Source organism: Saimiri boliviensis, chromosome 13, assembly GCF_048565385.1.
Source record: "Saimiri boliviensis isolate mSaiBol1 chromosome 13, mSaiBol1.pri, whole genome shotgun sequence".
Classification (NCBI taxonomy): Eukaryota; Metazoa; Chordata; class Mammalia; order Primates; family Cebidae; genus Saimiri; species Saimiri boliviensis.
The window spans coordinates 73,684,125-73,700,332 of NC_133461.1; the positions used below are offsets into that span (position 1 = coordinate 73,684,125).

At 41.0% G+C, this 16,208-nt stretch overlaps 1 protein-coding gene and 1 non-coding gene across 4 annotated transcripts in view; both read left to right on the forward strand.

Moving 5' to 3' along the window:
- Positions 1-16,208, forward strand: part of RNF170 (ring finger protein 170) — a 52,030-nt gene that overhangs the window by 3,483 nt on the left and 32,339 nt on the right. For 2 of the 3 annotated variants that reach the window (XM_039463328.2, XM_010330231.3), the window contains exon 2: positions 5,491-5,634. In XM_039463328.2, coding sequence (XP_039319262.1) covers positions 5,498-5,634 — 137 coding nt within the window. In that variant the 5' untranslated portion in view covers positions 5,491-5,497. Of the gene's footprint in view, positions 1-5,490; positions 5,635-16,208 lie in introns of those variants that run through there. The other variant, XM_039463329.2, reaches the window with a different exon arrangement.
- LOC120361572 (U4 spliceosomal RNA) lies at positions 1,918-2,058 on the forward strand. Its single transcript, XR_005577748.1, has one exon. It is a non-coding gene; the product is annotated as a U4 spliceosomal RNA (small nuclear RNA).

The following is a 16,208-nucleotide window of genomic DNA, read 5'->3' on the forward strand; positions in this document are numbered from 1 at the left end:
ATTTTGATGCAGGGTCTTGCTCTGTTGCCCAGGCTAGAATGCAGTGGTGCAATCACTGCAACCTCTGCCTCCTGGGTTCAAGCAATTCTTGTGCCTCAGTCTCCCGAGTAGCTGGGAATCACAGGCATGTGCCACCACGTCTGGCTAATTTTTATATTTTTAGTAACGATGGGGTTTCACCATGTTGGCCAGGCTGATCTCAAATTCTTGGCCACAAGTGATCTACTTACTTCAGCCTTCCAAAATGCTGTGATTACAGGCGTGAGCCACAGAACTGGCCCAAATCTAGGGTTTAAAAAAACCCTACAACGGAACGTTCAAACAACTTGAAAAAATGGAATGAAAAATAAATCCAGCCGGGCGCGGTGGCTCAAGCCTGTAATCCCAGCACTTTGGGAGGCTGAGGCAGGTGGATCACGAGGTCAGAAGATCGAGACCATCCTGGTCAACACGGTGAAACCCCATCTCTACTAAAAATACAAAAAATTAGCTGGGCATGGTGGCGCCTGCCTGTAATCCCAGCTACTCAGGAGGCTGAGGCAGGAGAGTTGCCTGAACCCAGGAGGCGGAGGTTACGGTGAGCCGAGATCGCACCATTGCATTCCAGCCTGGGCAACAAGAGTGAAACTCCGTCTCAAAAAAAAAAAAAAAAAAAAGAAAAATAAATCCAGTAAGGTGTTACTTTATATACTTGGAACCACATGCTTAACACTGTATGATTAATAATAATAATAAATTTTGAAGATTAAGCAATTAAGCACAGTATCTGCATATTTTAAAACAACTATAGTCACTTACGGATTTTGTAAATATTTGGCACCTATAAACATTAACTTTTGGCTGAGCATGGTACCTCATGCCTGTAATCCTAGGACTTTGGGAGGCCTAGGTGGGCAAAATCCTTGACCCCAGGAGTTTGAGACCAGCTTGAGCAAGATGGGTAAACCCCATCTCTACAAAAAAATTTAAAAAATTAGTTGAGCATAGTGGCACATGCCTGTAGTCACAGCAGGAGGGTTGACTGAGCCTGGGAGGTAGAGGCTGCAGTGAGTGGAGATTACACCACTGCACTCCAGCCTGGGTGACAATGAGACCCTGTCTCAAAAAAATAAATTTAAAAAATTAATTTATAAACATTAATTTGAGTAATATCTGTTTTTCAAAAAGGAAGTTCATGATGTAGTGAGAGCGTTTAGCAGTTGACATGCCAGTCATGCCAGTTAGGTCTGTGGGTGCCTCCATAGAGTGACAAGATGGTAGATGAGAATGGGCATTGAGTGGGCATTGAAGCCCAATTTGCATCTCAAGAAAGGAAGCGAGTATTGGCTTTATTTTTCTTGTTAAAGTAATATGTACTTGAAAGACTTGAAACTGTAAAACTGTGTCCTAGGGAGGGTGACAGTCTCACTCTGCCAGTCCAGCTCCTCACTGATAACCACTCTAATGTTCAGCTTTGATCTGGCCTTTTTTATTCCGAAACTCTGAGTCAGAGAAATTTAGCAGTAGAAGGAACTGAAGAAATCAAGTCACAGTTGTTAACCTAAAATAATTTAAAAGGTCAAAATCGAGTTTAAAGAGAGTTTTAAGAATAAAGGTTGAGGACTGGCCACCTGAGAAAGGACTAATTTCAAAGCACGGAAGTCATTATTGTTAAGACATTTGGGATTGCTTATATGGACAAAATTTAGGGACATTTAACGGAATTTTAATATCTTAATGTAAGGCTTAATGTACGGTTATAATGATCTAATTAGTCAAGGTGTATTTTTAGGCGAGAAAGAATATAACTGTCTCAAGATCCCTGTTTGGAGCACCATCTCATCTGAGTTAGGTACAGGACAATAAAGGAGGCAGTTAATCTGTAATAAAGATCAGCGATTGGAAGGAGGAGGTCTGGTCTCTTTAAAAAAAGACTCTAGCTTTGTGTAGTGGCTGTATCGTAGCCAATGAGGTTTATCCAAGGCGCGATTATTGCTAATTGAAAACTTTTCCCAATACCCCGCCGTGACAACTTGCAATATAGTCAGCATTGGCAACTTTTGACAGTCTCTGTGGAGACTGAATTAAAAAATAAATAAATAAAATAAAAAAGGACTCTCAGTCTTTTTTTAGTTGTTCGTAGAACAAGAACAATGAGGAAGAGTTAAGCTAAAATCTAAGAAACAGAATTGTAAACATGTTATGTGACCCAGATCATAGTCGCATCTCTCTCAAGGCTTAAGGTGTTCTGGAGGTTCTAACGGCCTTTAAATTTTATTTACTTTTACACAGTCGTTGTAACAGATTTGGAACTAAAATTCAGGGCTCTTAATGTCCAAGCAGCAACTGCATGGGCTTCGGTTTAGAGCCTGTGTGGTTGGACAGAATCGGCAGCACTGTTTAGTTCTAGATAATCACTGACCCTGAAAAACCAAAGTTGGAGAACAGAAGTCCTCGATTTTGGAATTCATTTTCAGGACTAAGATATTATGTCATCTCCTCAAGTAGGAAATTGTGTTTCCTGTTTATCTTCTGTAGGTTTTAATCAGACCAGCCTCTTTCCAAACTGAAGTGGTGGTATAAAACCTCATTTTTGAGCCACTGGTACCTCCAGTTGCTTTTTTACTCCAATTTTAAGAGAAACTATAGCAGAAGTTGTACTATTGAAGCCCCCAACAAGCAGGTCAAATGGTATTAGTAGATCTCCATTTGACAGCCTTGGCTTTTGTTGGGATTTCCATGTGACAAGAAAATGTGATGCCCTTCTCTTTTCCTCTCAACACCATTGGGAATTTCTGCTGTCAAATGATGCAAATAAAATTATATGACCATACAATACTTAAATATCCTGGACCTCTGAGCTCTTGGAAGGGTACATGAAGCAGTGTCTTAAGAGTATAATTGCATAGTAGTCAAATATATATAAAACATATATATGTTGTACAGTAGAATTTATTCACATTACCATTGATTGCACCTTGAAGGACATAGAAACAAATGTAATGCATTTTCTTAAAGTACAAAACAATAAACTGCCTAAATGTATAGCATAGGGGAAAATGTGAGTAGGAATAATTACAGTGCATTTGTTGGTAGACTTAACTTACAAAGGATTTTCACCTCTGTTAATTTATTTTAACCTTCACAGCTCTGTGAGGTAATTAGAGGTTGGAAATCTTGACACAGGGATCTTTGAGCAGATGCAAGTAGTTCTCACTGCCCTTAGGACTTTTGACACAGCTATAGCATCTCTACTTTTAAAAGAGGAAACCTGATAAAATAAAAATCTAAATTGCCTCCATGGCCCACCCCTAGCTTATTTGAGGCTCCTTCTTCAGTTCAGTTTGCAGCTCATTTAACTGTTCTTTTGAATGAAAATACTTGAATTAGACCTCTTTCTGTGAGTTTCCTGATGTGTACCTTTATGATGGCTATTTGAAACCAGTCATTAAAAGTTCCTGATATATCAGGCAATTACTTCCTGTAAAGCTGATGAAAGCTGGCTTTGATCTGTTTGCGTAGGTTTCTTCCATGTGATAATTTTCTTTTCTTTTCTTTTTTTTTTTTTTTTTTTTTTTGAGATGGAGTTTCGCTGTTGTTACCCAGGCTGGAGTGCAATGGCACAATCTCAGCTCACCGCAACCTCCGCCTCCTGGGTTCAAGCAATTCTCCTGCCTCAGCCTCCCGAGTAGCTGGGACTACAGGCGTGCACCACCATGCCCGGCTAATTTTTGTATTTTTAGTAGAGACGGGGTTTCACCTTGCTGACCAAGATGGTCTCGATCTCTTGACCTCGTGATCCACCTGCCTTCGGCCTCCCAAAGTGCTGGGATTATAGGCGTGAGCCACCGCGCCCGGCCCCCATGTGATAATTTTCTTACTAGCTGCCAGTTCAGATTATTTTCAAAGGTGTTAAGACTTCTATACTTAAAGTACCTGATTAGTGATGATATTGATAAAACTTTTCTTAGCTAAATAAGTTTCATAAAGGCAGAAGTTTATTTTAATTACATATATTTAATTGAATATTTCCTTAATTTCTCTTTAGTCTTATAAGACTTTGATACTTCCTGTTTTCTCTGAAAAAAAAAAAAATTTGTATTACCTTTGATATTTGGACTCCAGTGTGGTTGGGCTATCTCCCCTCATAGGTATAGAATTGGGTACTACAATTTTTTTCTTGATTAGAGTGTGGGAAGGAAAGTTTCTTATCCTCCCTTTTCTTAAGGAAATGCAGCATCAGAGTGATTCTATATTCCAAGCAGTTTAAAGAATTCTGAACCATAAGCTGAGCTTAGTTTCAGGTGAGGCAAAGTTTTTCAAGCACCAGAATTCTCATTATTTCAAATAGTCTTAGTATAGCTATAAATGTTCTGTAGACTAAATGTCTTTTACTTCTCAAATTACTAACACTGTAAGTATGGTAAGTCATTTTTGTTTAAACAAATATCTATTAGAACCTATTGTGTGCAGGGCATATGCTAGAGAATATGAGAATATTTACAGAAGACTACAATGTATTTCCTTTTCTATCAATACATGGCAAATGCCATAAGACATACACATGCTGTGAGAGGGAAGAGGGACCTGATCTACTTAGAGAATTTATTTGGTATTTAGGACTAAGAAAAGAGCAATTGGACAAGAATGGCTTTTTTCTTTTCTTTTCTTTTTTTGGAGACAGGGTCTTGCTCTGTCTCCCAGGCTGGAGTGCAGTGGCGCTATCTGGGCCTCAATGCAACCTCTCCCTCCCAGGTTTTAGCAGTTCTCCTGCCTCAGCCTCCAAAGTAGCTGAGATTACAGGCACACGTAACCTGGCTAATTTTTGTATTTTTTAGTAGAGACAGGCTTTCACCATGTTGGCCAGGTTGGTCTCAAACTCCCAACCTCAGGTGATCCACCCGCCTCAGCCTCCCAAAGTGTGGCGATTACAGGCATGAGCCACTGCGCCTGGCCTAAGAATGGATTGTTTCTTAAAGGGATTAAGCTTGAAGAAGAAAAGATATTTTTTAAAAATACATAAATAAGGTCGGGCGCGGTGGCTCACATATGTAATCCCAACACTTTGGAGAGCAAATCACCTGAAGTAGGGAGTTCGAGACCAGCCTGACCAACATGGAGAAACCCCGTCTCTACTAAAAATACAAAATTAGCCAAGTGTGGTGGCACATGCCTGTAATTCCAGCTACTCGGGAGGCTGAGGCAGAATAGTTTGAACCCAGGAGGCAGAGGTTGCAGTGAGCCAAGATCATTCCTCCTGGGCAACAAAAGTAAAACTGTCTCAAAAAAAAAAATTGTATTTTGTACTCCCCAAATAATGTGTCTGGCAAATGTTTAAGAACTAAGTACTGGGGAATCCCCACTGCAGTTGTACTTAATTGCAGCCTACCTTCAGTAAGAGCTAACAAAAACTAAATATATTAGAAGTCAGTTATGTTTACATTTCTTTGATTAGTATAGTTCATTTTCACTGTATATTTGTAACTCTTGTCATGTTTCTTCTTATTTTAGACCTGGAATGGCCAAATATCAAGGTGAAGTTCAAAGTTTGAAACTGGATGATGATTCAGTTATAGAAGGAGTAAGCGACCAAGTACTTGTGGCAGTTGTGGTTAGTTTCGCTTTGATTGCTACGCTGGTATATGCACTTTTCAGGTGAGACTAAAGGACAAAAGAGTTGAGTACATTTGCAAGGGCTGCTGACTTTTTGACCCCTAATGATGTGTAATACTTAATACGAAAATCAAGTAACAGATCTCAGTGATTGTAGATGTTTACTAAGGTGTTTTATTTTCCACTGGGCTTTGAATGCTAACATGTATATTTTCTGTCTCTACTAAAAATACAAAACGTTAGCCAGGTGTGGTGGTGAGCACCTGTAATCCCAGCTACTTGGGAGGCTGAGGCAGGAGAATTGCTTGAACTCAGGAGGCGGAGGTTGTGGTGAGCCGATCTCACCATTGCACTCTAGCCTGGACAACAAGAGTGAACTCCATCTCAAAAAAAAAAAAAAAAAATAAGAGTTAATACCTGAAGATAAATTAAATTTTGTATATATTATAGAAAACAAATTTTTAAAATTATAAAATAGAAAAAAGATTAATTCTAAAAATTACAAATCATTGTATTTCCTGTATAAATTATGGAAAGACTTATTAAACAAAATGAGAACACTTAGACAAAGTGTTGATTAATTTACTTTTTTACCTCTGTATTAATAGTCTCTTATTAGGGTAACATTGTCTTAGTTTCAGTAGGGTGTTTTATGGAGTGATAATCCAGAGTGATACTGGCAATACACTATGGATATCATGGGGGAATAATGACTAGATTATAGCAGTGTTAAGTGAACTCCACCAAGTAGATTGTTCTTAGGATTCCTGACTAATGTTTTAATATAAACCAAAAAGAAGGATATCATACGTTGCTACAGGGCTCTGTCCTTGGGCCTTTTCTTTCTTTTCTTTCTTTCTTTCTTTTTTTTTTTTTTTTTTTGAGATCAGGTTTCACTCTGTAGCCTAGGCTGGAGTGCAGTGGCTAGCACAGCTAGCTGCAGCCTGGGCTTCCCATGTTCTGGTGCTTCTCCCACCTCAGCCTCCTGAGTAGCTAGGACTACAGGCATACATCAGCATGTCCAGCTAATTTTTTTGTATAATTATTATTATTTTGGTAAGATAAGTTTTTGCCATTTTCCCCAGGCTCATCTCTTAACTCCTGGGCTCAGGCGATCCACCTGGCTCAGTCTTCCAAAAGTCTAGGATTACAGGTGTGAGCCACCAGTTGTCAGTTGGGAGGGATAGCTAACATTGGTATAACAGAAGTAAGATTCAGAAATAGTCAAGCCATATATCTATGGTCAACTGACTTTTGACAAGGGTGCCAGGACCACTCAGTGGGGAAGGTTTCAAAAAATAGTGCTAAGACAATTGGGTAGTCACATTCAAAAGATTAAAATTGGACCACACCACACCAGATTAATTCAACAATCTAAATATCAGAGCTAAACATAGGGGTAAATCGTTGTGACTGGATTTAGCAAAGGATCTTGGATATGATAACAAAAGCATGAACAACAAAAGAAAAAGTAGACAAACCAGACTTCATCAAAATTAACATCTTTGGAGAGGTACAGTGGCTCATGCCTGTAATCCCAGCACTTTGGGAGGATCACTTGAACCCAGGAGTTCAAGACCAGCCTGGACAACGTAGTGAGACGCTATTTCTACAAAAAAAAAATTTTTTTAGATGGTCTCGCTCTGTCGCCCGGACTGGAGTGCAGTAGCACCATGTCAGCTCACTGCAACCTTGCCTTCCAGGTTGAAGTGATTCCCATGCCTCAGTCTCCCAAGTAGTTGAGATTACAGGCGCCAGCCACCATACCCAGCTAATTTTTGTATTTTAGTAGAGATGGGATTTCACCTGTTAGACAGGCTAGTCTCGAACTCCTGGCCTCAGGTAATCCGCCCACTTTGGCCTCCCAAAGTGCTGGGATTACAGGCATGAGCCACCACATCCAACCTACAAAAAACTTTAAAATTAGCCAGGCGTGGTGGTGTACCCTGTAGCCTCAGCTACTTGGAGGCTGAGATGGCAGGATTACTTGAGCCTGGGAAGTCAAGGCTGCAGTGACTTATGATCACGCTACTGCACTTTAGCCTGGGTGACAAAACAAGACCTTGTCTCAGAAAAAAACAAAACAGAACAAAAAATAAGAATACGGAAAGGGGCCAGGTGCGGTGGCTGACGCTTGTAATCCCAGCACTTTGGGAGGCTGAGGTGGGTGGATCGCCTGAGGTCAGGAGTTGAAGACCAGCCTGGCCAACATGGTGAAACCCCATCTCTACTAAAAATACAAAAAATTAGCTGGGTATGGTGGTGGGCGCCTGTAATCCCAGCTACTTGGAAGGCTGAGGCAGGAGGATTGCTTGAACCCAGGAGGCAGAGATCATGCCATTACACTCCAGCCTGGGGAACAAGAGGGAAACTCCATCTCAACAAACAAACAAACAAAAAATACACAATGAGAAAAAACCTGATATCTTTTAGGATGGCTATTCTCAAAAAGCTGAAAAAAATAAAGATGAAAGAAGCATTGGCGAGGCTGTGGAGCAAAGGGAACTGTGGTGCACTTTTTGGCGGGCATAAAATGGCACAGCTGCTGTGGAAAACAGTATGAAGTTTCCTCAAAAAGTTAAAATGGAACTACCATATGATCCACCAATCACACTTCGGGGTAGTATATATCAAAAGGAAATGACATCAGTGTGTCGAAAAGATATCTGTGCTCCCATGTTCATGCAGCATTATTTACAGTAGCTGAAATATGTAATCAATTTAGGTATTCACCAGTGGATGAAGAAAATATGTGAGTATATAGATCTCTCTGTATACACAGTGGCACACTCTTCAGCCTTAAGAAGGAAGGAAATTCTGCCATTTTCAGCAACAGTGGATGAACCTGGATGACATGATGTTACATAAGGCATGGAAAGACAAATACTGCACAATCCCACTTACCTGTAAAATCTGAAACACTTGAATTCACAGAAGCAGAGAGTGGAATGGTAGCTGTCAGGGGATGGAAAGATGTTACTCAAACAATGCAAAGTTTCAGTTACACAGGTGAATTTTTTTAAAAAGGCAGAGCACGGTAGCTCTGGACTGTAATCCCAGCACTCTGGGAGGCTGGGGCGGACAGATCACCTGAGATCAGGAGTTCAAGACCAACCTGACCAGCATGGTGAAACCCTGTCTCTACTAAAAATATGAAAATTAGGCTGGTGTGGTGGTACACATCTGTAGTCCCAGCTACTCAGGAGGCTAAGGCTGGAGAACTGCTTGAACCCAGGAGGCGGAGGTTGCAGTGAGCAGAGATGGTGCCGTTGCACTCTGCCTGGGTGACAAGACTAAAACTCCTTAAAAAAAAAAAAAAAAAAAAAGGAAAAAGATCACAAACGTTAGGTAACTTATTATGTTTAATCCCAGCACTTTGGGAGATGAAGGAGGGCAGATTGCCTAAGCTCAGGAGTTTGAAACCAACCTAGGCAACATGGTGAAACCCCGTCTCTACTAAAATAGCAAAAAAAAAACAAAAAAAAAAAACTAGTCAGGTGTGGCAGTGTGCGCTTGTAGTCCCAGCTACTCAGGAGGCTGAGTTTTTGAGGCAGGAGAACTGCTGGAAACTGCTGGAACGCAGAGGTGGAAGGTGAGATTCTGTCTCCAAAAAAAAAAAAAAAAAAAAAAAAGTTTATAAGATTGATTTTATTTGAAATATTTTTCTATTATTTTTGATTTCTCTACCATGAATATTTATTACTTGTATAATAAAAGTTTTTTCTCCCTGTCTCCAGACTGGAATAATGTGAAGCCCAAACTTAAAAGTTTCCATTTATGCCAGGCGCAATGGCTCAAACCTGTAATTCTAGCACTTTGGGAGGCTGAGGCGGGTGGATCACCTGAGGTCAGGAGTTCCAGACCACCCTGGCCAACATGGTGAAACTCCCATCTCTACTAAAAATACAAAAATTAGCCAGGTGTGGTGGCAGGTGTCTGTAATCCCAGGTACCCGGGAGGCTAAGGCAGGAGAATCGCTTGAATCCAAGAGGCAGAGGTTGCATAGAGCTGAGATCATACCACTGCACTCCAGTCTGGGCAACCAAAAAAATGCCATCTCAAAAAACAACAACAACAATTCATTTATTAAGGCAATTATATATTGTAGATGCTGAAAATTGTATAGGCTACTTTTATTTTATTATTGCATTTTAGGTTTTGGGGTACATGTGAAGAACATGCAAGATTGTTGCATAGGTACACACATGACAGTGTGATTTGCTGCCTTCCTCCCCATGACCTATATCTGGCATTTCTCCCCATTTTATCTCTCCCCAACTCCACACCCCCCACTGTCCCTCCCCTATTTCCTCCCGACAGACCCCAGTGTGTGATGCTCCCCTCCCTGTGCCCATGTGTTCTCATTGTTCAACACCCGCCTATGACTGAGAACATGCAGTGTTGGATTTTCTGTTCTTGTGTCAGTTTGCTGAGAATGATGGTTTCCAAGTTCATCCATGTCTCTACAAAGGAAAGGAACTCATAGTTTTTGATGGCTGCATAATATTCCATGGTGTATATGTGCCACATTTTCCTTGTCCAATCTATCATCGATGGGCATTTGGGTTGGTTCCAGGTCTTTGCTATTGTAAACAGTGCTGCAATGAACATCCATGTGCATGTGTCCTTATAGTAGAATGATTTATAATCCTTTGGATATATATCCAGTAATAGGATTGCTGGGTCAAATGGAATTTCTATTTCTAGGTCCTTGAGGAATCGCCACACTGTCTTCCACAATGGTTGAACTAATTTATATTCCCACCAGCAGTGTAAAAGTGTTCCTGTTTCTCCACATCCTCTCCAGCATCTGTTGTCTCCAGATTTTTTAATGATCACCATTTTAACTGGCATGAGGTGGTATCTCAATGTAGTTTTGATTTGCATTTCTCTAATGACCAGTGATGATGAGCATTTTTTCATATGTTTGTTGGCGTCATATGTTTGTAAGGTGTCAGGAAGGGGTCCAGTATCTGCTTTCTGCACATGGCTAGCCAGTTTTCCCAACACCATTTATTAAACAGGGACTCCTTTTCCCATTGCTTGTTTTTGTCAGGTTTGTCAAAGATTGGATGGTTGTAGATATGTTGTGTTGCCTCCAAGGCCTCTGTTCTTTCCATTAGTCTATATCTCTGTTTTGTTACCAGTACCATGCTGTTTTGATTACTGTAGCCTTGTAGTATAGTTTGAAGTCAGGTAGTGTGATGCCTCCCACTTTGTTCTTTTTGCTTAGAATTGACTTGGCTATGCGGGCTCTCTTTTTGTTCCAAATGAAGTTTAAGGTGTTTTTTTCCAGTTCTGTGAAGAAGGTCATTGGTAGCTTGATGGGGATAGTGTTGAATCTGTAAATTACTTTGGGCAGTATGGCCATTTTCATGTTATTGATTCTTTCTAACCATGAACATGGAATGTTTCTCCATCTGTTTGTGTCCTCTCTTATTTCGTTGAGGAGTGGTTTGTAGTTGTTGAAGAGGTCCTTTGCGTATTCCTAGGTATTTTATTCTCTTTGTACCAATTGTGAATGGCTGTTCATTCTTGATTTGTCTCTCTTTAAGTCTGTTATTGGTGTATAGGAATGCTTGTGATTTTTGCACATTGATTTTGTATTCTGAGACTTCGCTGAAGTCGCTTATCAGCTTCAGGAGATTTTGGGCTGAGACGATGGGGTCTTGTAGATATACAATCATGTCATCAGCATATAGAGACAATTGGACTTCCTCCTTTCCTATTTGAATACCCTTTATTTCTTTTTCTTGCCTGATTGCTCTGGCTAGAACTTCCAGTACTATGTTGAATAGGAATGGTGAGAGAGGGCATCCTTGTTTAGTGCCAGATTTCAAGGGGAGTGCTTCCAGTTTTTGCCCTTTCAGTATGGTATTGGCTGTTGGTTTGTGGTAAATAGCTTTTATTATTTTGAGATACATTCCATCAATAACTAGTTTATTGAGGGTTTTTAGCATAAAGGGCTGTTGAATTTTGTCAAAGGCCTTCTCTACATCAATTGAGATAATCATGTGGTTTTCGTCTTTGGTTTTGTTTATGTGGTGAATTATGTTTATAGACTTGCGTATGTTGAACCAGCCTTGCATCCCTGGGATGAATCCTACTTGAACATGGTGGATAAGCTTTTTGATGTGCTGTTGCAATTGGCTTGCCATTATTTTATTGAAGATTTTTGCATCTATGTTCATCATGGATATTGGCCTGAAGTTTTCTTTTCTTGCTGAGTCTCTGCCGGGTTTTGGTATCAGGATGATGTTGGTCTCTTAAAGTGATTTTGGAAGGATTCCCTCTTTCTGGATTGTTTGGAATAGTTTCAGAAGGAATGGTAGCAGCTCCTCTTTGTATGTCTGGTAGAATCTGGCTGTGAACCCATCTGGACCTGGGCTTTTTTTGGGTGGTAGGCTCTTAATTGCTGCCTCAACTTCAGACCTTGTTATGGGTCTGTTCAAGGTTTCGGCTTCTTCCTGGTTTAGGCTTGGGAGGATGCAAGTGTCCAGGAATTTATCCATTTCTTCCAGGTTTACTAGTTTATGTGCATAGAGTTGTTTGTAATACTTTCTGATGATGGTTTGTATTTCTGTGGAATCTGTGGTGATATCCTCTTTATCGTTTTTTTATGGCATCTATTTGATTCTTCTCTCTTTTCTTTTTTATTAATCTGGCTAGTGGTCCATATATTTTGTTGATCTTTTTGGAAAACCAACTCCTGGATTTATTTTTTTTTAAGGGTTTTTTTTTTGTCTCTGTCTCCTTCAGTTCTGCTCTGATCTTAGTTATTTCTTATCTTCTGCTAGGTTTGATTAATTTTGATCTTGCTCCTATAGCTCTTTCAATTTTGATATAGGGTGTTTATTTTAGATCTCTCCTTGCTTCTCATGTGGGCATTTACTGCTATATATTTTCCTCTAGAGACTGCTTTAAATGTGTCCCAGAGATTCTGGTATGTCGTGTCTCTGTTCTTGTTGGTTTCGAAGACCATCTTTATTTCTGCCTTCATTTCATTGTTTATCCAGTCAACATTCAAGAGCAAGTTGTTCAGTTTTCATGAAGCTGTGCGGTTCTGAGTTAGTTTCTGAATTCTGAGTTCTCACTTGTTTGCACTGTGGTCTGAGAGGCTGTTTGTTATGATTTCCATTCTTTTGCATTTGCTGAGGAGTGATTTACTTCCAATTATGTGGTTAGTTTTAGAGTAGGTGTGATGTGGTGCTGTGAACAATGTATATTCTGTGGACTTGAGGTGGAGAGTTCGGTAAACGTCTATTAGGTTTGCTTGGTTCAGGTCTGAGTTCAAGTCCTGGATATCCTTGTTAATTTTCTGTCTCATTGATCTGTCTAATATTGACAATGGGGTGTTAAAGTCTCCCACCGTTATTGTATGGGAGTCTAAGTCTCTTTGTAAGTCATTAAGAACTTGCCTTATATATCTGGGACCTCCTGTATTGGGTGCTTGTGTATTTAGGATCGTTGGCTCTTCTTGTTGCATTGATCCTTTTACCATTATGTAATGTCCTTCCTTGTCTCTTTTGATCTTTGTTGCTTTAAAGTCTATTTTATCAGAGATGAGAATTGCAACTCCTGCTTTTTTTTTGCTTTCCATTTGCTTGGTAAATCTTTCTCCATTCCTTTATTTTGAGTCTTTGTGTATCCTTGCATGTGAGGTGGATTTCCTGGATACAGCACACCGATGGCTTTTGGCTTTTTATCCAGTTTGCCAGTCTGTGTCTTTTTGATTGGGGCATTTTGCCCATTTACATTTAGGATTAATATTGTTATGTGTGAATTTTATACTGCCATTTTGATGCTAGCTGGTTGTTTTGCCCATTAATTGATACAGATTTTTTATTGTGTTGATGCTCTTTACCATTTGGTATGTTTTTGGAGTGGCTGGTTCTGTTTGTTCCTTTCTGTGTTTAGGGCCTCTTTCAGGAGCTCTCATAAAGCAGGCCTGGTGGTGATGAAATCTCTGAGGACTTGCTTGTTCACAAAGGATTTTATTTTTTGTTCACTTATGAAGCTTAGTTTGGCTGGATGTGAAATTCTGGGTTGAAAGTTCTTTTCTTTAAGGATGTTGAATATTGGCCCCCACTCTCTTCTAGCTTGTAGGGTTTCTGCTGAGAGATCTTCTGTGAGCCTGATGGGCTTCCCTTTGTGGGTAACCCGACCTTTCTCTCTGGCTGCCCTTAGCATTTTCTCCTTCATTTCAACCCTGGTGAATCTGATGATTATATGCCTTGGGGTTGCTCTTGTTGAGGAATATCTTTGTGGTGTTCTCTGTATTTCCTGGACTTGAATATTGGCCTGCTTTGCTAGGTTGGGGAAGTTTTCCTGGATAATATCCCGAAGAGTATTTTCCAGCTTGGATTCATTCTCTCCATCACATTCAGGTACACCTATCAAACGTAGATTAGGTCTTTTCACATAGTCCCATATTTCTTGGAGACCTTGTTCATTCCTTTTTACCTTTTTTTCTCTAATCTTGCCTTCTTGTTTTATTTCATTGAGTTGATGTTCGACCTCTGATATCCTTTCTTCTGCTTGGTCTGTTCAGCTGTTGAAACTTGTGTATGCTTCGCAGAGTTCTTGTGTTTTTCAGCTCCATCAATTCACGTATATTCCTCTCTAAGTTGTTTATTCTCGTTAGCATTTTGTCACATCTTTTTTCAGTGTTCTTAGTTTCTTTGCATTGGGTTAGGACGTGTTCTTTTAGCTCACAGAAGTTTCTTATTACCCACCTTCTGAAGCCTGATTCTGTCAGTTCATCACACTCATTCTCCATCGAGCCTTGTTCCCTTGCTGGTGAGGAGTTGTGATCCCTTGTAGGAGAAGAGGCATTCTGGTTTTGGTTGTTCTCATCCTTTTTGCGCTGGTTTCTTCCCATCTTTGTGGATTTATCCACCTGTCATCTTTGTAGTTGTTGACTTTCAGATTGGGTCTCTGAGAGGATGTCCAGTTTGTTGATAATGAAGTTATTTCTTTCTGTTTCTTAGTTTTCCTTCTAACAGTCTGGCCCCTCTGCTGTAGGACTGCTGAGGTCCACTCCGGGCCCTGCTTGCCTGGGGATCACCTGCAGTGGCTGCAGAACAGTAAGGGTTGCTACCAGTTTCTTCTTCTACTATCTTTGTCCCAGAAGGATACCCGCCAGATGTCAGACTGAGCTCTCCTTTATGAGGTGACTCTTTGGACATACGTGGGTCACCGAGCTGCTTGAGGAGACGGCATGTTCTTTATAGGAACTCAAGTGCTGAGCTGAGAGTTCTGTTGCTCATTCAGAGCTGCTGGGTAGGTACGTTTAAATCTGCTGCAGCAGAACTCATAAACCACACCCCCTTTTTTTCCCAGGTGCTCTTTCCCTGGGAGTTAGACCTTTATTTATGAGTTTCTTTTGTGCTACTGCCTATTTTCAGGGCTGCTCTGCCCAGCGAGGAGGCAGCCTTGTCACTGTCTGCCTGCAGAGGCTTTGCTGAGCTGCATGGGCTCTGCCTAGCTGCCGTGTGAACTTCCCTGGAGTTCTTTTTATATGGGTGTAGTTAGATCTGCCTCAGCAATGGCGGCCCACCTCTCTCTGTAATGGTGGGCTGCCTCAGCAATGGCGGGCTGCCTCAGCAATGGCGGGCTGCCTCAGCTATGGCAAACTACCTCTGTAGTAGTGGACTACCTTGGTAATGGTTGACACCCCTCCCCCACAGAGCTGGACTGTCCCAGGTTCAGCTGTGCTTGCTGTGAAACTCTCAATCCAGAATGTTTCCAATTGCTGTTTTTTTGTGGGGGTGGGACCAGCCAAGCCTGATCCCCTGGCTCCCTGCCTCAGAGCCTTTGTTTTTTTTTAGTAGAACGGTTGACTGTCTCCCAGGTGTTCCAGTCGCCTGTTGAAAAGGCACCAGGATCTGTGTGATTTTCCATGCCGTGACCCACTGCACTGGCTGAAACAGGAGCGCTGACATTCGTGGCACTTCTTTGCCTGGGAATCTCCTGACCTGGCTCCCTGTTTCAGTTCCATTTTAAATCAGGTGAATGGGTGACCCTGCCTTCCCAGAGCTCCAATTGCCAGCTAAAATGGCACCCAGACCCGTGTATTTTGTATGGAGAACCACTGCACTGTTGGCGGCCAAAACAACTGTGCCGGCCAAAGCAGCCGTGCTGGCAACCCGTGGGGCTCCTCCGCCTGGGAGTCTCCTGGTCTGTAGGCAATAAAAAATCCATCTGGAAATGCAGTGTCCACTCACCCTCCGTGCTTTCACTGGGAGCTGCAATCCTGAGCTGCTCCTAATTGGCCATCTTGGATCCCTCTCTAAGCTACTTTTATAAAAGTAATAGCTAAAGGTCAAATTTGCATTATATTCAGTTTGGGACAAGCATTTTAAATTGCAAAACATTCAGGTGAGGCTGCCAAAATAGAGAAAGCTGTGGAAACAAATCATATAAAATGTTTGAAGGAAGGAGGGATGTCTAGCTTAAGGGAAGGGACTCCTGCACAGTAAAACTGTCTCTATGATGAGGGCTTTGTCTTGTTAAATAATTAAAATTTTAATTTGTGCAGCAGCAATAGAAGAAAAAAGAATTAGGGCTGGGCACAGTGGCTTACTCCTATAATCCCAGCACTTTGAGAGGCTGAG